Genomic DNA, 23,094 nt, shown 5'->3' with positions numbered 1-23,094 from the left:
GAACAGCGCCACACCTTGTTTAGTGGCTGTGCTTGGTATTACAGCCCAGTGTCATTCATTTGAAAGCGACCGATGAACGTAACCATCAGTGGTCTCTACAAGCGGCTGATCTGTGGGGGTCCCATGTGTCAGATCCTCAACGATTTGATACTGGTGCCCTATTCTAAAAGCAGGTTTTCAGTATTATAGTCCAGAATAGCGCCACACCTGTCTGCAGGTGGTATCTGGTATTGCAGCTGAGGTCTATAGAAGTGAATGGGGATGAGCTGCCATACTGAGACATGACAGCACAACCAAGCATAGCGCCACACACTGTATAGAGGTTGTGCTTGGTATTGCAGCTCAATCCCTTCCATTGGAAGGCAGCCAGGTCACGTGACCGATAAATATGACATCACTGTCCTGTACAGAGCTGATCACTGGCAGTCCCAAGTGTCAGCCCCCCAGTGATTGGATAATGACAACCTATCCCAAGAATACGTCTCCAATACTATAGTCCAGAACGGCGCCACACTTGTCCACAGGTGGGGTCTGGTACTGCAGGCAAGCTCCATAGACGTGAGCTGCAAGTCTGACGCCTCCACCAATCAGCTATTGGAGGCCTTGTAAGTACAGCGCCATACCTCGTATAGTGGCTGTGCTTGGTATTGCAGCTCAGTCCCATTTATTTCAATGGCGATGTGACCGGCGGCCATGATGGAACTCGCCCGGACGCCGGACCGCTCAGATGGGATTGTGATGACCTATCCTAAGTCGCGCAAATTTTGACACACGACTATACTGGTGTAAGTTTCAATGGCTGACGTGAACACTCTGGGGTATGAGCAGCCATCTTCCCTGGGGGTGGGGACGGCGCCAAAGCTCCACCCCCTGCGCGCCACTCCCTTTTACTTGGTGTTCCCCTTTAAGATCATTCTGAATATCGATCACATCTGTAAGAAATCCAGCAGGTATGAACATGGCTCAACCAGTCGACATGCGGTTTGCTCCATTATGTGGGTTGATACCTAGTAGATGCAGATTTGTTATTCTGGAGTGTGGGAAAGCTGGGTTACAGCTAGTGTGGAGGTGCAATATGTCAGCTAGCTTTCATAAAAATGTATACAAAACTGCATAGTCTGTGACTATTCAAATTGGGCGGTTTTGCTGCGTTTTTGCTAAAACCAGCGATTTGGCTACACATTTTTAAAATTCTTGTAATAAGAGGGAAATCTAATGAGCTCTCCCCCCATAGAGGCCACATAGGGAAGGTCTCCAGCCCGTCCCCTCCATCCCCCCCTCAGCGCCGCCGCCGTCCCGCACTCTGAGGACCAGACACTATGGCCCCGCCCCTTTGTGTTCTCCACCAAACTGCTGCTCGCGGTCCCGCCCCTCCGTTTAAGTGACAGTGGAGAAACCAATCACGTGGCAGTGATGTAACGCGCCGGCCAATCAGCAGGCGGTACAGGCACGCTCGTTAGGTTGTTGTGTGTTGCTGCCATGGAAGTCTGTGTGTAACATTGGCAGTTACGGTCCGTTCTCTGCCGTAAAGGAGGTCGCGGGGTCACTCTGGGTCCAGCACCCGCGGGGTGAAGGGAGAGTCTACACCCGAGAGAAGGCCGGGCACGGGAGGTTGGTGGACTCCATCTTTATTCATACTGGGCACAATCTGCACATCAATCCTGGAGGCTGAGCCTGTAATATAGAGACTGGTACCTGCACCCCAGGAGACTGAGCCTGTGATATATAGACTGGTACCTGCACCCCAGGAGACTGAGCCTGTAATATAGAGACTGGTACCTGCACCCCCAGGAGACTGAGCCTGTAATATAGAGACTGGTACCTGCACCCCCAGGAGACTGAGCCTGTAATATAGAGACTGGTACCTGCACCCCCAGGAGGCTGAGCTCTGTAATATAGAGACTGGTACCTGCACCCCAGGAGGCTGAGCTCTGTAATATAGAGACCGGTACCTGCACCCCAGGAGGCTGAGCTCTGTAATATAGAGACTGGTACCTGCACCCCCAGGAGACTGAGCCTGTAATATAGAGACTGGTACCTGCACCCCCAGGAGGCTGAGCTCTGTAATATAGAGACTGGTACCTGCACCCCAGGAGGCTGAGCTCTGTAATATAGAGACTGGTACCTGCACCCCCAGGAGACTGAGCCTGTAATATAGAGACTGGTACCTGCACCCCAGGAGGCTGAGCTCTGTAATATAGAGACTGGTACCTGCACCCCAGGAGACTGAGCCTGTAATATAGAGACTGGTACCTGCACCCCAGGAGGCTGAGCCTGTAATATAGAGACTGGTACCTGCACCCCCAGGAGACTGAGCCTGTAATATAGAGACTGAGCCTGTAATATAGAGACTGGTACCTGCACCCCAGGAGACTGAGCCTGTAATATAGAGACTGGTACCTGCACCCCCAGGAGGCTGAGCCTGTAATATAGAGACTGGTACCTGCACCCCAGGAGACTGAGCCTGTAATATAGAGACTGGTACCTGCACCCCCAGGAGGCTGAGCCTGTAATATAGAGACTGGTACCTGCACCCCCAGGAGACTTGAGCCTGTAATATAGAGACTGGTACCTGCACCCCCAGGAGACTGAGCCTGTAATATAGAGACTGGTACCTGCACCCCCAGGAGACTGACCCTGTAATATAGAGATGGTACCTGCACCCCCAGGAGACTGAGCCTGTAATATAGAGACTGGTACCTGCACCCCCAGGAGACTGAGCCTGTAATATAGAGACTGGTACCTGCACCCCCAGGAGACTGAGCCTGTAATATAGAGACTGGTACCTGCACCCCCGGGGACTGAGCCTGTAATATAGAGACTGAGCCTGTAATATAGAGACTGGTACCTGCACCCCAGGAGACTGAGCCTGTAATATAGAGATGGTACCTGCACCCCAGGAGACTGAGCCTGTAATATAGAGACTGGTACCTGCACCCCAGGAGGCCGAGCCTGTAATATAGAGACTGGTACCTGCACCCCCGGGGACTGAGCCTGTAATATAGAGACCGGTACCTGCACCCCAGGAGACTGAGGCTGTAATATAGAGATGGTACCTGCACCCCAGGAGACTGAGCCTGTAATATAGAGACTGGTACCTGCACCCCAGGAGACTGAGCCTGTAATATAGAGACTGGTACCTGCACCCCCAGGAGACTGAGCCTGTAATATAGAGACTGGTACCTGCACCCCCGGGGACTGAGCCTGTAATATAGAGACTGGTACCTGCACCCCCGGGGACTGAGCCTGTAATATAGAGACTGAGCCTGTAATATAGAGACTGGTACCTGCACCCCAGGAGACTGAGCCTGTAATATAGAGATGGTACCTGCACCCCAGGAGACTGAGCCTGTAATATAGAGACTGGTACCTGCACCCCAGGAGGCCGAGCCTGTAATATAGAGACTGGTACCTGCACCCCCGGGGACTGAGCCTGTAATATAGAGACCGGTACCTGCACCCCAGGAGACTGAGGCTGTAATATAGAGATGGTACCTGCACCCCAGGAGACTGAGCCTGTAATATAGAGACTGGTACCTGCACCCCAGGAGACTGAGCCTGTAATATAGAGATGGTACCTGCACCCCAGGAGACTGAGCCTGTAATATAGAGACCGGTACCTGCACCCCAGGAGACTGAGCCTGTAATATAGAGACCGGTACCTGCACCCCAGGAGACTGAGCCTGTAATATAGAGACTGGTACCTGCACCCCCAGGAGACTGAGCCTGTAATATAGAGATGGTACCTGCACCCCAGGAGACTGAGCCTGTAATATAGAGACCGGTACCTGCACCCCAGGAGACTGAGCCTGTAATATAGAGACCGGTACCTGCACCCCAGGAGACTGAGCCTGTAATATAGAGATGGTACCTGCACCCCAGGAGACTGAGCCTGTAATATAGAGACCGGTACCTGCACCCCAGGAGACTGAGCCTGTAATATAGAGACCGGTACCTGCACCCCAGGAGGCTGAGCTCTGTAATATAGAGACTGGTACCTGCACCCCAGGAGGCTGAGCCTGTAATATAGAGACCGGTACCTGCACCCCAGGAGGCCGAGCCTGTAATATAGAGACTGGTACCTGCACCCCGGACCCAGTATCTTGGTGTTCTTACATTGGTCACCCTGTGACTAGACTGATGGGGTCCCTGGACTACGCTGTCCCTGTGTGACCGGCCCTCATGTCCTCAGTCCCTCCATCTTTCTGCCTCCAGACCTGAATATTTCCCCTCTCTGGAGAGCAGACAATGGGCGTCTTAATGAGGGAGACTTTGAACTTTTCATGCCTAGTGACCCCGAATTGCTTCCCCTGCAGCTGCTGTTTACAGACCCTCCCCCTCCGCAGACCCTCCCCCTGGAGATTATGGGATCCCCTGCCAGTCTCTTGGAAGGCCTGTAATAGAGCATGCTGGGAGTTGTAGTTCCCCAGCAGCCTGGGTGCTGATTGTTGCTGACCCCAGCTAAGGCTATTATAAGTTATGCCCCGCCCCTGCCTGATTTACATCCCATTGGACCTGTGATGCCCGAGGGGGGGAGGGGGGATGAATGACCCAGGTGGGTGACAGGTCTCGCATTTGTGTTTCTGACAGGTGTCCATGCAGAGCCCACTCGGCACCCCCTCCCCTCAGGGTGGGGAGAATAATGGAGGTCTCACCCTCACTGGCTCTCAGGTCGCCGTGACCCGACGTCCGAGCAGCGCCGGGAGCGCCAAGCACATTTCACGCTCTATCTCCGTCATCACTGACACCAGGAGCAGAGGAAACCAGGTGGTAAGTGGAGACATCGCCGCCTGCTGGAGAAGTCATCAATATGTGATGGGTGGGGGTCAGAAACCGGGGCCCCCGGCTGAACAGCTGTTTTAAGATTCCACAGTGCTGATGGTTGTGGCCACAGCAGGAGCTGCAATACCAAGCACGACCACTATACACTGTTGGGCGCTGTGCTTAGTAATCACCTGAATGCCAACCAGCTGATCTGTGGGGGTCTTGGGTGTTGGTACTCACTTTGATGACCTATCCTATCACCAGGACCCCCACCGATCACGGGAATGGATCAGTGGTCGAGTGTGTGGGACTGATGGAGCTGACACAACGTTGGACACACAGCCCTCCATTCTCACAGGGATCGGTGGTGGTCCTAGTAGTTTGGATCTCCAAGGATAGGTGTTACGATGTGAGATAACTACCTGCAGTCTCCACTAGGGGGAGCTCACCAATAAATCCGTCTTCAGTAAGTGCCCCCTAGTGGTGACCACCGGCAGCCAGAATTATATTATTTAAAGGGATTTCCAATTCTATTGATATGGTATCCTTAGGAAATTGAGTGTTGGGGGTACTGACAATGATGCCCCCACCCTATTGATGACCTCTCCTACCATTAGGGTGTCCGTACAATGTAGAGGATTTTTGGCTCCGTTTTCCTGACCCCAATGGTGCCGATTTTTAGACTTTTTCTGACACCCCTTGAACTATTCCTCTGACTGTCACCTGCTTTGTCTCCCCATTAGAGGGACTCGCCTCGGGCCATCAATAACCTCCGCAGGTCTAACAGTACCACTCAGGTGATGCCAGACAACAGCCCGCTCCTCAGGTAAGGGGGTCAGGACCCTGGTATGATATGATGTGGCCCGGCCCGTGTGGTCCATCATGGCACTGGCTGGCCTTTGTCAGGATGACGGCCGTATAACCTGGCTATGACGTAGGACGGATCAGCAGCCTCCTATTCGTATTCTGACCTTTGTGTTGCCAGCTGCTACCCCCCTGGGGGGAGGGGAGGGGGCCGCTCATCTCTGCTGGAATGTGACAGATGTTCTGCAGCGAGGAGCGGAGGGGGCCACTGACGCTTTGTCAGACCCCACAGATTATCTCCTGTCACTTTACATGGAAGGACTTACAAAAGGTTCAGGGGGGGGGTAGACAGCTCCTCCGAACTTAGCGCCCCCTCCCCTTTACTACGTGGAAGGCTACGTTTGCACCACAAGGTGGGTGAGGGACTAGAAATGCAACCTGTATTCGCACCGTAGATATGTTCAGCATGCTATATACTCCCCTGTGAACAGGCATGCTGGCACTTGTAGTTCCCCCCTCCCCCTCTCTCATTACATATATTACATGGCTGCAACATGACTCGTCAAGGCTTGCAGACTCTGGAAAAGCTGGGTGACGACCCCTGTGGAGTCTGTCCTGGTTGTCGGCTTCGCCCGGGGGCAGAGTGTCACCTTATCTTATATATCCCTATGTGATGACGTCTTCTCTTTACAACCTTCTTCTCCTTCAGCGGGGACAAACATGAAGATTTCTTAGCTTTTTTTGAGAGCAGCTCGATTGGACGGAAGAAGCTGCACGGCCTGGCCAAGACACCCCCAGAAAAGAAGACCACATGGAACATTCTGGTACATGAAATGTCAATGGGAGTTACTCCAGGATTGTGTAATGGACTAGTATAGATTATTGCTGGTATATAGGGGCAGCGTGCGGGGTCTCCGCTGGGATCAGTCTCTCTTACGTCTTAAAGGGATTTTAAATATTTGTGATTCCCCCATCCAATAACCTATCTGTGTGTTGCTCCGTCCCTCTGTTATTCCTCCTAGAAATCTAGGAATACATTGACAAGTGGGTGTTACCAGTTGGAGGCGTGTCCTTCAGTTTGTCCAGTCACGACTGCACTGCAGGCAAGAACATTGGCAGCCACACTTCATGCCAGGAGGAATAACTGAGGAACGGCATAATGCACCAGAATACAAGTGACCTAAACCAGACATGTCAGGAGAGGAGACGGATCCTCGATAGATGTCATATCATTATATATTCGATTTTCTATTTCCTTCTTTCCCAGGACGACCAACCTCGCGCTTTTCCTATTCCCTCAAGTGCCCGCAGTGCCAGCTCCGTACAGAGCCTGAGCATGAAGAGGAGAGACATGCCCGCCCTGGCACCCAGCTTTCCAGCTAATAACAGGTATATAATGCAGCATGGTGGTTACACATATCCTACTATAATGGGTTAAGTTTGGATGTTTGTGTGTTTGTTCCCGAATCACGCCGAAGTGCCCCAACGGATTATAGTGACACTTGACACATACCTCCAATGGCACCCGGAAAGAAAGATAGACGCATTGACATCACCGTCAGATGCCAGGTTTTCCAACCGCGAGCCCCGAAAGCACGGCCGGCGGAGGCTGAAGGACCTGCGATGACGTCATGCGCGCTGTTACCCCATAGGACCATGCAACGGAGGGGGCGGCGCTGTGGAGGCGCAGGCCGGCCGCCGACCCTTCACGCCAATCTGGGATTGGAGTGGCTGATACAGGGGGCAGAGCTATAGCTGCTCACTGTGACATGAGCAACATGGCGTCGCACATGTGGGCTCCCGAACTTGCCAGCCTCGGAGGAAGCCGGCAACCATCAGTAAATCCAGCCAGGGCTCCAGGAACTGCCACATACCTCCCCAAAGCACCGTCTACCCATGGCGCCCCATGCATGACCGTAGTTGCTGGGGGTCTGGGGGTTAGCCGGGGTAGGGGGGGAATGGGGGGTGAAGCTGGGGTTGCGGCGGAGGGGAGGGGGAGACCAGGGTCACCGGGAGGGGGAGGAGCCGTTGGGGGGGGGCACCAGGGTTGCGGCTGGGAGGCATGGGGAGGCCGCAGTCACGGTACGAGTCGGGGGAGGAGGGGAGCCAGGGTTTTGCGGCAGGGGGAGAAAAGGAAGGCTGGGGTAGCGGCAGCCGCAAGCCAATAGGGGAGGGGCCAGAGCCGCACTGCAGGTGGGTCGCGCAAGGAGGGAGGGGGTCGCGGACGAAGTCGCGGGTATTGCTAGTATAAATATATATGGACATTTTTTTATTGCCACTTCCATCTCTTTCCACACTTAGGAGTAACAAGGGGGCCGTGGGGAACACAGTGACCACTATGGTGCACAACAACTATTCGTCCGGGGAGCGAGGCCTCGCAGCCAAGAGCTCCAATCAGAAGCCGCCGTCCCTGAAGTAAGTGGAGAGATATTGGGTAAGGGTCTTTTAGTCGGCCCGGTGTTTGGTGCAATGACGAGTATAACGGCGGTATTTACTAAACCTATCTGCGCCATTTCTCTGGATGGGTGTAGATAGGTCTCCTCTTGGGTGTATGGTCGCTGTGGCTCTTGCAGGTTGGGTGTTCACTAGAGATGAGCGAGTACTATTCGAAACGGCCACGCACCCGTAGGAATGAATGGACGCAGCTGGCACGCGGGGGGTTAAGCGGCCGGCCGCCGGCAAAGTCTGCGTGCCGGCCGCTTCCATCCATTCTTATGGGTGCGTGGCCGTTTTGAATAGTACTCGCTCATCTCTAGTGTTACCTATGTAGCTCTTAGATTTCCCTAGAGATAAGCGGCGCCTCAGGTATATAATGGCTGCTTATCTCCTTTCCATATTCCCAGTAACCAGAGGACACCCAGCGGCGATGAATCGGGAAGCAGTTTCCAGAAATCCCAGAAGAATCTGTCCAGCACAAACAACCTGGGGCGGAACAACGCTGGAGGAAGCGCAACGCAGAAGAGGAAGGAGGTCACTGCCGAGGAGGCGGAGCGGTCAGTGCGTTACTAGCGGGCATCCATCTTGTCCTTTCTAGCGCTCAGGACATGTGATATTAGTTTTCTTTCTATACTCACCTCATTGTATTGCACATTGCTCTACTGAAATATTCTGTGCTGCTGTGGTGTCTAATGAGTTTCCATGTGTCACCATTCTCCTCGACACATCTTGCTAATATAACCCTGCCTTCAACACAGTCTCACCCCCCCTAAAATACTCTGTGCTGCTGAACCCTATGATACCCTGACTATCAGTTTGTGGCCTCCTATTGGTCTCAATGACACCGTGTAAAATGAGCGGACAGGTCACTGCCACCGACATGGTCAGCACACTCCTCTCCTGCTGCCGTCCTCATACCGTCATCTGATTGGTTACAGGGCATTCTGACCCCGCCCACTGCGCAGGACAGTACGCTGCGTGGGGCTGTATACACCCAGCAGCCATGTTGTCCCCTCCTATCTATAGTGTATGTGGGTAAGATGGTATCAGGCACTGACAGCGGACATTTCCCTCCTGTACAGGTTTATCCTGCAAGTCAACAATGCGGCGATCACCATACAGCGGTGGTACCGGCGCCAGCGGCAGAAGCGGCAATCGGGGGAGGAGGCTCTACGGCATATGTTGGCTTCTAAAAAGGAGGTAATGTGCCCTAATCATGGCAGGGTGTAGCAGCAGGATTATTCCAGGGTTCTCCGGACACCAGGACCCTCCTGCTTATTGCCGTCTGCACATGCTCAGTAGGTCCCATGGATGTAAATGAGAGATTTGGGAACAGATAAGGTGGAGACTGGCTGCATGCATTGCTCGGAAAAATCCGTATTCATTCTGGATTTTCCACCCACAAATCATTATTGAACCTTTCCTGGGCTCTGCCATGGGGTCCTGCCTTCTTTCCCAGCCTGGGAAAGGAGAGTAGACTCCTCATTGCAGCCCAACTAAGGGGAGTGACACCATCCCCCATCTGATTATTACAGCTTGGGGTCTCCTCTGACCGCAGGGTATATTAGTAGCATTTCCATTTCGGACCGAAGGAATCTTGCAGGAAACCTTGCCAATATTTTCAGAAGGAATCTTACAAGGTTCGCCCATCACCAATCTTATGGCTTATGTCATGGAAACTCATTTAAAGGGATTTTCTGAAAACAAGATAGGTGATGAGGGTGTGACTACTGGAGGTCAGGGGATCACAAAGATGGGGTTCCTCTGTCCGCTTTTTGTATATACTCTGCGGTACTCTTCACCTCCTTGGGACTGACGGACATATCTGAGCACTGTATTCATCGGTCTGTGACTTTGCACAAAGCATGCTCGACCACCGGTTCCCGTTCTTGAGATCTGGGGAGGTCCCGGCAGTCTTAGGAAGCCCCCTTTAATGCAGTTTTTGGCTATAGTTAAGCATGGCCAGTGAGACTCACAGGTGCCCATACACATTAGGTTGGATGAACCTGCCAATTTTGGATGGATTGGTCGCCCGTAGACACTTTTTGGCCCCCAGTTTAGCACTTTGGGGGGCTGTATGAGTATAACATAAGAGGACAGACAAGACATGTGACTTGATTGTTCTTGATGGCTGCGATTCTGAGATCCCTCAGGTTTCTAGAAATCCTTTCCATGCTTGACTTGAAGATGTTACAGCTTTCTTCTCCTTAAAGGAATGGCAGCACCAATCCCTCGAGGGCAGCTACTTAAATTCTCACCTGTCCAAAGAAGAAGAGCGCAAGAAGATCCGAGAAGAGAAAGCGCGACAAGCCCGACGGGCGGCCATCCAGGTATGACGTCTCTAACGTTGCGATGTCCCCTCGTCTTCCACGGCCTCCTGTACACGTATACACTAACCTCATGCTTCACCCTAAGGAGCTGCAGCTGAAGCGGGCACAGAAGGCCCTGGAGGCCCAAAGACTGGTGGAAGAGGAGCTGGCACTGCTGGAACAGAGCGGCAAGGTGGGAAAGAAGAAGGCCGGCCGCAATCTGGTCAACTCGCCATTACAGAGAAGCGGCAAGTCCAATAATAATAATCCAGGTGAGTGAGGTCGCAGGACGGACTGCCCACTAGGTGGCGTCACTGCAGCTATAGAGTCAGCCTTAGGCTGGAGTGTTCCTTTATATGATCTATAGTTATTGGTTATTTTAGGTTCCAGGGTGCAGGATATGTTGGAAAATGATACCTCCATGATGGCGCTCTTCAAGCCATCGCCCGACTACAGGAGCAGCGAGCACAGTGCCCAGGTGCGGCTCTCATCCAGCGCCCATCTTATGCCACTCCGTTTTGCTTTCCACAGCTAATATTCCGTCTCATTATCCGCAGCCGTCATCGACTCCCGACCAGGCCCGGGCAGAAGTGGATGTAGCGGCCTCGGCCCAGTCTAAGACCACCCTGACAGATCTGCTGGACACACTGAAGCAGCTGGAGGAGCCTGAACCATTGCTGGAGATCAGAACGGAGCGCAAAGACAGATTTTGCTGGATCGACGGGGTAAGACAAGTGTCTGCCGGTGGATGGACGGTCGCTTTGTATAGAATCAGACCATGTATATGATCGGCTTCTTGTTTAGGACGCTGACACGTCCCTGACGACGGATAACCTGGAGCGCCATAGTCAGATGACCCATAATGGGCAGGTGGAGCAGAAGGAGGTTCACGCCGGGACGCTGCTGTCCGAGGCCAAACTGCAGAACATCATCAGCTTTCTGGACGAAATGGAAAAAGCGGAACAAGAAAGGCCGCGGTCCTCGGGCTCCAACACCCACCGAGGGGTAATGTAACCCATTAGGAAGATTTACCCTCATGCATTTAGCACCCCTAGTGGTCAGATTGCAAACTACACCACCTTCCAGACTTGCAACCCTAGTGGCCAGATTGCAGACTGCACCATCACTTGCAAGGCCATGTTTTCCTAGACCTGTTCTGTATGAGGTTCCTCCTTGTCTTGACGCAGGCTCTACTTTCTGAGGAGGAGCTGAACCATCTGGAGCAGGCGTCGGCCGTGGCTACAGAGGTGACAAGCTCCATGCTGAAGATGCGGCTGGAGCTGGAGGAGAAGAAGAAGGCCATGAGTCTACTGCAGACTGCACTAGTGAGTATCTCCAGGTTAAGGCGCTGACTGTCAGTGGTGCAGTCTGTCATATTACATGAAGGAAAATCTTATTATTAATGGGATGGCTGTGGCCAAGTTGTGTTTCTTCCTCCCTATAGAACAGCCTGATCGGGCTTGCACACCGTGATGCACCATTGCCTGCCATACTTGTGTTAAAGGGGTTTTTTAGGACTCTGATATAAAGTTCCACCTCTTCTTCTCAGGCCACACGGCTGTGCTGCAGCTCAGTCCAACTTGAATGGAGCTGAGTTGCAATACCGAGCACAGCCACTATACAATGTGTGGCGCTGTGTTTTGCTAAGTAGTTGAGAGGCCGCAGCCCTCATTGTCATAGTCCTGGAAATCCCTTTAATGAGGATGCCATCAGCTCTAAGTGTTTACGATCCCTATAAGATTCCCCCATGTTGTGTTCCCCCCCCCCTCCCCAGGCCCAGCAACGTGAATTAACGGTGCGACACGTAAAGCAGACGGAGAAGGATATGAGCTATCAGCTGAAGCAGCAGAGCGAGCAGTACGAGGCCACCATACAGCGGCACCTCACCTTCATCGACCAGGTAGCGCGACCCATGGAGATAAAGCCCATTCAGTCCTCTCCATTTTCAAGATCTCCGCTTGCTTTATGTGAGTGGAACTTGCATTCGTTACATCCAGTCCCAGCCAATCTATGCGCACAGCTCTGATACATTGTAACGCGTGCAGCTGTGTGAGCGGGACGGTTTCCATTCCTTGACAGCAGGCGGAGATCTTGCAAATTTTAACAGATTGAAATACAAAGTAAATTAGGGATTGTCCTTAAAGGGGTTGGGGCATTACATACACTTATCCACCAAGTGCTGCATCCTCTGTATGAATGAACCCCCAATCTGCGCTCCATTCACTTCTATGGGGCTGCCAGAGATTGCCGTTCCATCGGTCGGGCAAACACATTGGCGCTTCATTCTCAGGCGGGGTGTTCATCTTAAAGGGAACCCCCTTAAGAAAGCTGATCAGCTTGTGGGCAGAGGACCGACCGGTCGCCATATTTCCTGTCTATCTGCTCTCTCCACAGCTCATTGATGACAAGAAAGCCCTGAGCGAGCGTTGCGAGTCCCTGGTAAGTGAGCTGAAGCAGGTGGATCACAAGTACTCCAGCAAGATCTCCCAGATGCAAGAGCAGCACGAAATGGTGAGAAGTAGCGTCTTCTACTCTAGTCACACCCAAAGCTGTACTCTTCTGTGCATAACATCACTGTACACTACTGCCCACTTCTGGTTCAGTGCATGTGCTCTGCCGTGGTGCATTGTGGGAGATGTAGTGGGACATATCTACAGCCTTACTAGGTCTGTGGGACAACATGGCTCCTGCTAACGGCTCTATGTTCTCCCACTAGTGCAGCCTCAGGCTTCAGGCCTGTAACATCAAGTCCTTCTAGCTCAGATTTTGATCCTAAAATCTGTAATACGAGGCTTGTTCCCCACGGGGTTCTTCTTTAGGCCCCCCAGGATCCCGTTCATACTGCTGGGGGTTTATCCTTCTGGTATTCATTGCTGATTTTTGTTCTCTCTTCCCCCTTTTTCTTCTTCTTTTTGCTTTTCCCCCAGGTTTGGCAAACTCTGGGCCCCCTGTGTGAGGTAATAGCCCTGTACATGCTACGTGCCCCCTCCCCCACCCCGCAGTCCTCAGCATGACCTGTCGCCATTGTATACTAACTGGTTGATCTCCACCCGGCCCCTGTACTCCGTGTACGCCATGTTGTATCCTCCCCGGAGCACCACCCAACCATAGGGGGCACTCCGACTCTTGTCTGACTGTATAGAATAGACTCCACCTTCTGACTCCGCCTCCTGGTTGCGTGATGTCATCACTGGCGCCTAGTCCCTGGTGAATGATATTTTTATCTCAGGCCATATACATCCTATAGAGACAGCTCCCGCCTCTGTCTTGAGGGTCGGGGGTCTCATAGCCACATGGAATGGTGGGGTGGCCGTCTATGGGGGAGTCCCGGGCTCCGCCTCTATCGGGTATTTATGACACGGCATGTGGATATGTCATAAAAACCCAAAATGGGGAATACCCCTTTAAGGTGTGCAATACGTCTACTCGCTCTACTCTCCGAGACAGGTCAATGCTGTGAGAACTGGGGGGGGGGAACAGGGGACCCCTTTAACATCTCCACTACCACACATGTTATCTGAATTGCACACCTTAAAGGGATAGTCTGATGTTAGTGATGGATCCACCCTATGGATAGGGGATAGCTTCCAGATTGGTGGGGCATAGAGGGGTGCACACTGCCCGAATACAGCTGCATTCATCACAAAGGGGATCTGAGCGGTCTGTCCCCCCCCTCCCCATTTGTAAGTAATCCCTTATCTTGTCTGTGCCCCTTTAATTTCCCAATAATAAGGCGCTCCTATTGAAAATAACCCACTTCCTCCGTTCCGGTCTCCGCAATGAAGCGATGTCCGTAGTGATTGGCTCCTGAGGTCACATGATGTCTGTATAACATCAAATGGAGTTGAGCTGCAATACCAGACACATCCTGCGGGCAGAAGTGGTGCTGTTTCTAAAAATAATTTTTATTTTTTTTTGTCTTTTTCACCCCCATCCCGTCTCTTTTCTGTCTTTGCGCTCGCTGTTTTGCTTTGCATGATACAGGCGGGGGATCTAACACCATTCATATTGCTTGTAGGCCCGATATGCATGCGGCACGGCACGGGTCACCTGTCATACTGGAGGTAGTCACTTTGTATGAGTGGGGGAAGGGCACTGACCACTGCACTAAACACGTCACATTTAGGAACCTGGTTGTCACACCTCAATGCCGTCCCTGTCTTGAATATTTTTATTGTTATAATACTTCCCCCTATGGGCAGCCAGGAGAATTGTTTGCAGCAATGCCTGTGTATTTAAAGGGATTCTCCACTGACTGTGTATTACTGTAAGGGCAGCTGCAGTGAGCCTGACCTCCCCGCAGCAGCCCCTCCCCCGGCTCGTGCGGATACATGTCATACACGTCTGACACTCGGTAGTGACAACTTATCAGTTCCCTTCACGTCTTGTCTTCCAGGAGATGAAGAAGCTGCAGGAGCTCATGACGGCCACGGAGAAGGTGCGGCGGGAGAAATGGATAGACGAGAAGACCAAGAAGATCAAAGAGATCACCGTGAAGGGTAAATATGGAGTCTCCGCTGCTTTAGACATGCATTACAGTGAGTGGAGCTGCAATACCAGACACCGCCACAAACAAGAGTGGCGCTATTCTCCAAAAAATGAGTAATCTCCTTAAAGCCATTTAAACTCCGGCGTCATCCTCTTATGTGATTGGATGTCTGGCCTTGTTGGAAAGTAGGATCACACTGAACATGATCCAGCTTTCAAGGCTCCTGAATGGCAAGTTTCCCTAGTACAAACCCCTATTGGTTTTTTAGTCGTTACATCCTTAAGTCGCAGCCTTCAGGTAAGTAAAGCCTCCTCTTCAGTACTTACCAAGCACAGCGCCGGACATTGTTGTGCTTGGTATTGCAGCTCGGCCCGTTCACTTGAATGGGACTGAGCTGTGAACAGGTCATGTGACCAATGAATGTCACGTCACATGGCTTGTGTAGCAGAAACAGTGCTGACCGCTGATCCCGGGTGTTGGATCCTCAATGGAGGACCAATAAGGATAAGCCTGGAGTACCCCTTTAATAGAGTCTTAAAGGGTTTACTGTAGAGTCGAACTTAGCGACTTACATATACAGGGACATTATTAGTCCTTCTTAAAGGCAACTTCTTGCCGCATTCCCTTCGTAGTATGGCATCCTGCGGCAGCGCGAATGTACTCGAGCACATTACATATTGTTATTCCCATTGTGGCCACTAGATGTCCTTTTACCTGTCTGGTCTATGGCGAGCACTTCGCAACGACTTGTGTTGGCCGCACAAAGACCCGAACGTTTAGATTTTAGTTATACGCTGCAATTTGACTCTCATGTACAACAGACTGAGGTCTCGCAATGAAAAAAGCTGCATGTCCACAACGTAGGGCTGTCCAGGATTTGTGGCAAGGATCAGACGTGATGAAATTCAACATGTCCTATCATTCTCCACTGCAGTATGGTATAGGTGGAGGGACAGCAGGTGCACTTATAGAAGTAGTGCAGCTCAGGAGCACGGGCCGGGCAGTCAGTGTAGTGGTTGCATTTGGTTTAGGGGGTGTGGCCTGAGCAGTAAGGGGAGGGGCTTGAGACCCCTTCCTGGCAGCCGTATATGTGACATTACTCTATATACCTTCTCTCTCCTTGCAGGGCTGGAGCCGGAGATCCAGAGACTTATATCCAAACACAAGCAGGAGATCCGCAAACTAAAGGCCCTGCACGAGGCCGAGCTGCAACAGTCCGACGAACGCGCCGCGCAGAGATACGTGCGCCAGGCGGAGGAACTGAGGCAGAACCTGGAGCGGGAGAAGGAGGAACTGAGCCAGAGGGAGCGGGAGCTGGCCAAGCAGAGGTGAGCGGTGTCGGCCATTGTTATTAAGGGGGCTGTGATGTTTGTGAGCCGGACATCCAGGGCCCCCGCCGAACAGCTGGGGTCACATGTCCTGTTTGCTGTACGGCAGCCATATTGGTTGCCATTTTTGGGTAGCGTTACTTGACCGTTATTCTCCTGGCCTTTCCTCTGCGCAGATTTGAGAAGCAGCTGGTCCAGGAGGAGCAGTCCCTGCAGGATCAGCGCCGGCGACTCTTCAGCGAGGTGTCCGAGGAGAAGGAGCGCTTACAACAGCAGGCGGCCAGGTGAGACGTGACCCCGCGCCGGTAGAAGCCACCTCAGATACGTATTGCCCATAGCCAGGGGCGGCTGTCTATAGGGGTGTGTACACATGATAACATTCCTCTACAAGATAGTGTCCCTGTATAACCTGAGGAGTCTCAGACAGAAAGGAAACAGTCAGCAATAGTCTCATCCTGCGCCCGTCACTGAAAACAATGAGACATTCCCTGCTGGAATTAGGAGACGGAATACAATGCAGATTCCTCTTAGGGTGTCCCTTAGACCCTGGCGAACTCTGATGTAAGGAGAGGTCATCAATTATTTGGTCTGTAAAATCCCTTTAAGGCTTTGGAGTGGGCCAGGTGCTACACGAGACGTAATGTCCTGACCTGATGGGTTGCAATGGGGGGGTGCGCCCTGATAAATGGCCCCCCCCGTGTGACCCGGGTATATTCTGTCGTCTCCCAGGCAAAGAGCAGAACTGGATGAACTGCGGAAACAGCTGGAAGAGAACTGTGCGCTAGCCACACGAGTCCTGAAGGAGGAGTACGAGAAGAGCAAGGAGGAGCAAGAGCGCCGCCACCAGGTGAGGGTCAAAGATATTCACAAGGGGTGTCAGGACTTAGCATTGTACATTGCTGCTGCTTCTCTGCAGTCCCAGTACTGACCTCCATACCCATGTGGCTGTTTAGGGTACTGCTGCTTGAATGTAGCTGCAGTGCAGGTCTCTGTACACTGGGGGAGCCGCTGTGCAAGATAAATAAAAAACAACAAAAAACGTATGTGACAGAATATAACATGTCAAGATTCTCCTTCCTGTTTGATTCCAGATTGAGGTGAAGGCGATCAAAGAGCGTCTGGAGATAGAAAAGCAGGCGTGGGAGGAAAACTACCGCAAGAAGGAGGTAAGTAGCGCCTGTCAGCATGTAGGGGGAGGTAATATAGCGCAGAGACATTCACCATATACAGGGCAAGATTATCAGATAGCCGGGGTATTGGGTGACTAAAGGAACGGATGCCCAGAAGGCCCCGTATATCAAAATCCTGGTGGTCTCTGCAGCCTGTTCTCCTTTATCCCCCCGGTGGTCTCTGCAGCCTGTTCTCCCTTATCCCCCCGGTAGTCTCTGTAGCCTGTTTTCCCTTATCCCCTTGGTGGTCTCTGCAGCCTGTTCTCCCTTATCCCCCAGGTGGTCTCTGTAACCTGTTCTCCCTTATCCCCCAGGTGGTCTCTGTAACCTGTTCTCCCTTATCCCCCTAGTGGTCTCTGCAGCCTGTTCTCCCTTATCTCCCCGGTGGTCTCTGTAGCCTGTTCTCCCTTATCTCCCCGGTGGTCTCTGTAACCTGTTCTCCCTTATCCCCCTAGTGGTCTCTGCAGCCTGTTCTCCCTTATCACCCCGGTAGTCTCTGTAGCCTGTTCTCCCTTATTCCCCCAGTGGTCTCTGTAGCCTGTTCTCCCTTATCCCCCCTGGTGGTCTCTGTAGCCTGTTCTCCCTTATCCCCCCGGTGGTCTCTGCAGCCTGTTCTCCCTTATCCCCCCGGTGGTCTCTGCAGCCTGTTCTCTCTTATCCCCCCGGTGGTCTCTGCAGCCTGTTCTCTCTTATCCCCCCGGTGGTCTCTGCAGCCTGTTCTCTCTTATCCCCCCGGTGGTCTCTGCAGCCTGTTCTCCCTTATCCCCCCGGTGGTCTCTGCAGCCTGTTCTCCCTTATCCCCCCGGTGGTCTCTGCAGCCTGTTCTCCCTTATCCCCCCGGTGGTCTCTGCAGCCTGTTCTCCCTTATCCCCCCGGTGGTCTCTGCAGCCTGTTCTCCCTTATCCCCCCCAGTGATCTCTGTAGCTGTTCTCCCTTATCCCCCCGGTGGTCTCTGCAGCCTGTTCTCCCTTATCCCCCCCGGTGGTCTCTGCAGCCTGTTCTCCCTTATCCCCCCCGGTGGTCTCTGTAGCCTGTTTTCCCTTATCCCCCCCGGTGGTCTCTGTAGCCTGTTTTCCCTTATCCCCCTGGTGGTCTCTGCAGCCTGTTCTCCCTTATCCCCCAGGTGGTCTCTGTAACCTGTTCTCCCTTATCCCCCAGGTGGTCTCTGTAACCTGTTCTCCCTTATCCCCCTAGTGGTCTCTGTAACCTGTTCTCCCTTATCCCCCTAGTGGTCTCTGCAGCCTGTTCTCCCTTATCCCCCCGGTGGTCTCTGCAGCCTGTTTTCCCTTATCCCCCTGGTGGTCTCTGCAGCCTGTTCTCCCTTATCCCCCAGGTGGTCTCTGTAACCTGTTCTCCCTTATCCCCCAGGTGGTCTCTGTAACCTGTTCTCCCTTATCCCCCTAGTGGTCTCTGTAACCTGTTCTCCCTTATCCCCCTAGTGGTCTCTGCAGCCTGTTCTCCCTTATCTCCCCGGTGGTCTCTGTAGCCTGTTCTCCCTTATCCCCCCCGGTGGTCTCTGCAGCCTGTTCTCCCTTATCCCCCCAGTGGTCTCTGCAGCCTGTTCTCCCTTATTACCCCCTGGTGGTCTCTGCAGCCTGTTCTCCCTTATCCCCCCGGTGGTCTCTGCAGCCTGTTCTCCCTTATCCCCCCCAGTGATCTCTGTAGCTGTTTTCCCTTATCCCCCCAGTGGTCTCTGCAGCCTGTTCTCCCTTATCCCCCCCGGTGGTCTCTGTAGCCTGTTTTCCCTTATCCCCCTGGTGGTCTCTGCAGCCTGTTCTCCCTTATCCCCCAGGTGGTCTCTGTAACCTGTTCTCCCTTATCCCCCAGGTGGTCTCTGTAACCTGTTCTCCCTTATCCCCCTGGTGGTCTCTGTAACCTGTTCTCCCTTATCCCCCTAGTGGTCTCTGCAGCCTGTTCTCCCTTATCTCCCCGGTGGTCTCTGTAGCCTGTTCTCCCTTATCCCCCCCCCGGTGGTCTCTGCAGCCTGTTCTCCCTTATCCCCCCTGGTGGTCTCTGCAGCCTGTTCTTCCTTATTACCCCCCGGTGGTCTCTGCAGCCTGTTCTCCCTTATTACCCCCCGGTGGTCTCTGCAGCCTGTTCTCCCTTATCCCCCCCGGTGGTCTCTGCAGCCTGTTCTCCCTTATCCCCCCTGGTGGTCTCTGCAGCCTGTTTTCCCTTATCCCCCCCCGGTGGTCTCTTCAGCCTGTTCTCCCTTATTCCCCCCCGGTGGTCTCTGTAGCCTGTTCTCCCTTATCCCCCCTGGTGGTCTCTGCAGCCTGTTCTCCCTTATCCCCCCCCCGGTGGTCTCTGCAGCCTGTTCTCCCTTATCCCCCCCCGGTGGTCTCTGTAGCCTGTTCTCCCTTATCCCCCCCGGTGGTCTCTGCAGCCTGTTCTCCCTTATCCCCCCGGTGGTCTCTGCAGTCTGTTCTCCCTTATCCCCCCTGGTGGTCTCTGTAGCCTGTTCTCCCTTATCCCCCCCGGTGGTCTCTGCAGCCTGTTCTCCCTTATCCCCCCGGTGGTCTCTGCAGTCTGTTCTCCCTTATCCCCCCTGGTGGTCTCTGTAGCCTGTTCTCCCTTATCCCCCTGGTGGTCTCTGTAGCCTCCCCCTTGCTCCGACCCATCTTCCCTGTGGGCTCTACAGGGCTCCCCCTTCTCTCACCAGCGCACCCCCACAATATGGAGGTGGTATAAGACGATTTTACCCCTTTTGCATAACTTTTTTTCTTTTCTTTCTGCTTTCCAGGATGCCTGGCTCCTTACCAGGGAGCGGGAACTGAAAGAGGAGGTGCGGAAGGGGAGGGATAAGGAGATCGAGCTGGTGATCCAGCGGCTGGAGGCCGAGATGTCAACCGCAAGGGAAGAATGTGAGCGAGCGGCTGAAAACAGGTAGCGGGAGAATCCGAACTAATCGGGGTGTATGAGAAACAGCGCCACTCTTTCCCGCAGGCTGCATCTGGTATTGCGGCTTACTCCATTCACATAAATGGTGCTGATCTGCAATACCTAACCCAGCCTGTAGGCAAGAGCGGCGCTGCGTCTGTAAAACTTAATATAGAGTCATTACCCGATGGTGCAAAAATTAACCTTCTCCTTGCTGGATTGTCTAAGACATTAGAATGCTGTTCCTTACTTTACTGTAAATCGGCCTTTTAGATTAAAGGTGGTTTCTGGGACTTGGATATTGATGACCTTTCCTTAGGATACGACATCCATAGGTCATCGTCGGGAGTCTGGCACCCGGGATCCACACAGACCACCTTTTTGGAGACTCCATAAGGCTCACAAGCATCATTGGCTTCTTTCCTGTGCTTGTGACTTGACACGGAAGCAGCTCAGTCCCATTCAAGTGAATGGGGCAGAGCTGCAATACCAAGCACAGCCACTATATGGCGCTGTTTTTGGTAGTCTGATTCCTCTTCAACCAGCTGTGGGGTCCCTGATGTTGATCCCATATTGATGACCTGTCCCAGAAAACCCCTTTAACACCTTCTAGCAGATTTATTACCTGTTTCTTATCTATATCTGCTTGTGGGAAAGCTGGGTGACAAATATGGCCACCAGTTAACCCTCTGCACGAGTCACTACCTGGCTTCTAATAGGATGTCATCCTAGTTATACAAATTATCCCCCCTTGCCTACCCTCCAGAATCCTGTACTGCTATATGGCTTGTTGACATCGCCCTTCAGGATTCTAGAAAAGCTGGGTGTCACCCCTTAAATACAGCATTGTTGAAAGGATTTTGCATTAAAATGAACGCCGCTCACCTACACGCGTTCTGTGTCCCGGCAGGATTAAGAGAGTGCGAGAGAAGTACGACTGCGAGCTGCAGGAGATGGAGCGATCCGAGAAGAAGTCACATGATCGCTGCAACCAATTAAAGGAGAGAGTGAGCGAGCTGGAGGGGGAACAAATCAGACTGCAGGGGCTGCTGAGGCAGAGGGAGCAAGAAGTGGAAGATCTCAGGAAGGTGAGGGACCGCCAGCAATAACGTTCTGAATACTTTGCATTACTTATTGTGCACTAGTCACCACCAGAGCTGCATTCAAAACCATTCCGACACACTGTAACGTAAAAATGCTCTGCCCGCTTGGATGCTGCTGTTACAGATCACAGACCGACTGAACGAGGAGAGGAGGAGCCTGTCAGACGTGATCCGCCAAGAATTCGCCGAGCGGCTGGTGACAACCGAGGAAGAAAATAAGAGATTAAAAATGGAGTCATCCGAAGCTCAGGCGCGCCATCGTCTGGAGCTGGAAAGGGTGACGCAAGAGAAGGAGGAGGAGCTGGAGGAGGTTCACAAGAGGTGAGTGTGAAAGGCAAGGCTTAGATTTTATTAAAGGGGTTGTCATCTTGTAGGGGTTCAACCAAACTGGGGTCCATTCCTTTGGTATTCGGAAGTAAGTCACCCTTAAGGGACTATCCCTTTAAAGCGTTTGGCAAATGCATGGCCACTCACAACCTAATCTGATTGGCTGCCAGGACATTGATCCCTCCCCCGAGGTTCTGCTCATGAGAATTTTTTTTTTTTTTTTTTACAGAGTGAAATCTGCCATCGTGAAGAAAGAAGAGACTGTGAACAGTTTGCGGAAACAGTGCGAGGTTAGTGAGAGATTTCAGCTCTGAAGGCTGCAAAATTGTGAATGCAGCTCAGAAGTAAAATACAGATGGAAACTTCTTGAAATTAGAAGTGTCCAATGATTTTAATGGCTGCCTAGAAAGCGGAGCTATGGGAAAATTCGGCTTCTTCCCCGTCCTCTCCCCTCACTCTTACTTTGTTTTGCAGGCGGCGGTCAAGAGAGCCGATCACTTAGAAGCGCTCCTGGAACAGCAACGTAAACAGCTATTGGCGAAGTAACGCCCCCCGGTGTGCCCACTTGTGCCTCCCTTTGACAGACAACGCTGCAGGGGTTCTAGTTTGTGCTTTTTCTCCGGTTTGTCTTTTTTGCACACTTTTCGTTGGTGCCTCGTTTCTAATGTTAAAACCATTATTTTTTTTTAAGATTTTTGGTCTGATGGAATTTTTTGGAGGGTTGTCTATAGTGCCCATGGATGGAGCAGTGCCGAGTGTGTTAGGGGAAGGGCGGATGTCACAGAATTGGAGTGTATGGAAGGAAAGGTGGAAGTAGCAGTTCAGAGTGTGTGAGGGAAAGGTGGATGGCGGCATTGCTGAGTGTGGGGAAATATGAATGTAGCAGTGCTGAATGTGTGAGGGAAATGTGATTGTAACACAGCTGAGCGTAGGAGCAGAGCGGTGTGTGGTAGGGACATGAAGGCAGGAGAGTGTATTGTGGGAGCAGACTGCAGGCAAAGTATAAGAGCTGTGTGTGCAGGAGGGAAATCATGGGAGCAGCAGTGTTGTGTTTAAAGGAGGAGGTAGCAGAGCTGCCACCACTAGGGGGAGCCCACAGATTTACACACAGTCCGCCTATGTCCTCTTCCTTTCCTGCTGTGTGAGCAATGCCTTAGCATTAGAGAATTGACTATTAATGGAAATGGTGATGAGCTCAAAGCAGAAAACATGGAGGTTCCTTTTAGGGGGGGGGGGGGGGGACATCACCCCCTTCACTATAACCAGTTCTGCCCTCAAATATTGGCCATGCACCTATAAAGACAGTCAGGGCACTCCCATCACTTGTCCCATCCTAAACTAATCTCTGTATACTTCCAAATAGTCCTATGGTAACCAAATAATATCTCCACATCCAGATCACAAAAGTATTGGCACCCCTGCAATTCTGTCAGATAATACTCGTGTTCTTCCAGAAAATGATTGCAATCACAAACTCTTTGGTAT

General features: G+C 52.4%; 1 protein-coding gene across 2 annotated transcripts; it reads left to right on the top strand.

The window, feature by feature from the left end:
- Window positions 1-1,472: 1,472 nt before the first annotated feature.
- On the top strand, window positions 1,473-22,257 carry CEP131 (centrosomal protein 131). Of its 2 annotated transcripts, XM_075279322.1 has the most exons (27): window positions 1,473-1,611; window positions 4,591-4,770; window positions 5,508-5,590; window positions 6,278-6,392; window positions 6,836-6,957; window positions 7,870-7,983; window positions 8,412-8,561; window positions 9,087-9,204; window positions 10,218-10,334; window positions 10,420-10,585; window positions 10,697-10,791; window positions 10,871-11,038; window positions 11,118-11,318; window positions 11,501-11,638; window positions 12,088-12,213; window positions 12,708-12,824; window positions 13,241-13,270; window positions 14,710-14,812; window positions 15,929-16,130; window positions 16,307-16,414; window positions 16,860-16,977; window positions 17,222-17,296; window positions 20,043-20,185; window positions 21,090-21,267; window positions 21,407-21,603; window positions 21,839-21,899; window positions 22,084-22,257. In XM_075279322.1, the coding sequence occupies exons 2-27, from the start codon at window positions 4,597-4,599 to the stop codon at window positions 22,153-22,155; spliced, it is 3,291 nt and encodes a 1,096-aa protein (XP_075135423.1). In that variant the 5' UTR covers window positions 1,473-1,611; window positions 4,591-4,596; the 3' UTR covers window positions 22,156-22,257. The 2 variants fall into 2 exon arrangements, with proteins under 2 accessions (XP_075135423.1, XP_075135425.1); XM_075279324.1 differs by lacking the exon at window positions 13,241-13,270.
- Window positions 22,258-23,094: the final 837 nt, after the last annotated feature.

This window comes from Leptodactylus fuscus, chromosome 6, assembly GCF_031893055.1.
Source record: "Leptodactylus fuscus isolate aLepFus1 chromosome 6, aLepFus1.hap2, whole genome shotgun sequence".
Taxonomy (NCBI): Eukaryota; Metazoa; Chordata; class Amphibia; order Anura; family Leptodactylidae; genus Leptodactylus; species Leptodactylus fuscus.
This window is presented reverse-complemented; position numbering and strand designations above follow the sequence as displayed.

Coding starts and splice junctions, on each gene's coding strand:
- CEP131 (XM_075279322.1), top strand. CDS start 4,597: ATGCAGAGCCCACTCGGCACCCCCTCCCCTCAGGGTGGGGAGAATAAT. Junction 10,335..10,419: donor CCCGACGGGCGGCCATCCAG/GTATGACGTCTC, acceptor CTTCACCCTAAG/GAGCTGCAGCTGAAGCGGGC. Junction 12,825..13,240: donor TGCAAGAGCAGCACGAAATG/GTGAGAAGTAGC, acceptor CTTTTCCCCCAG/GTTTGGCAAACTCTGGGCCC.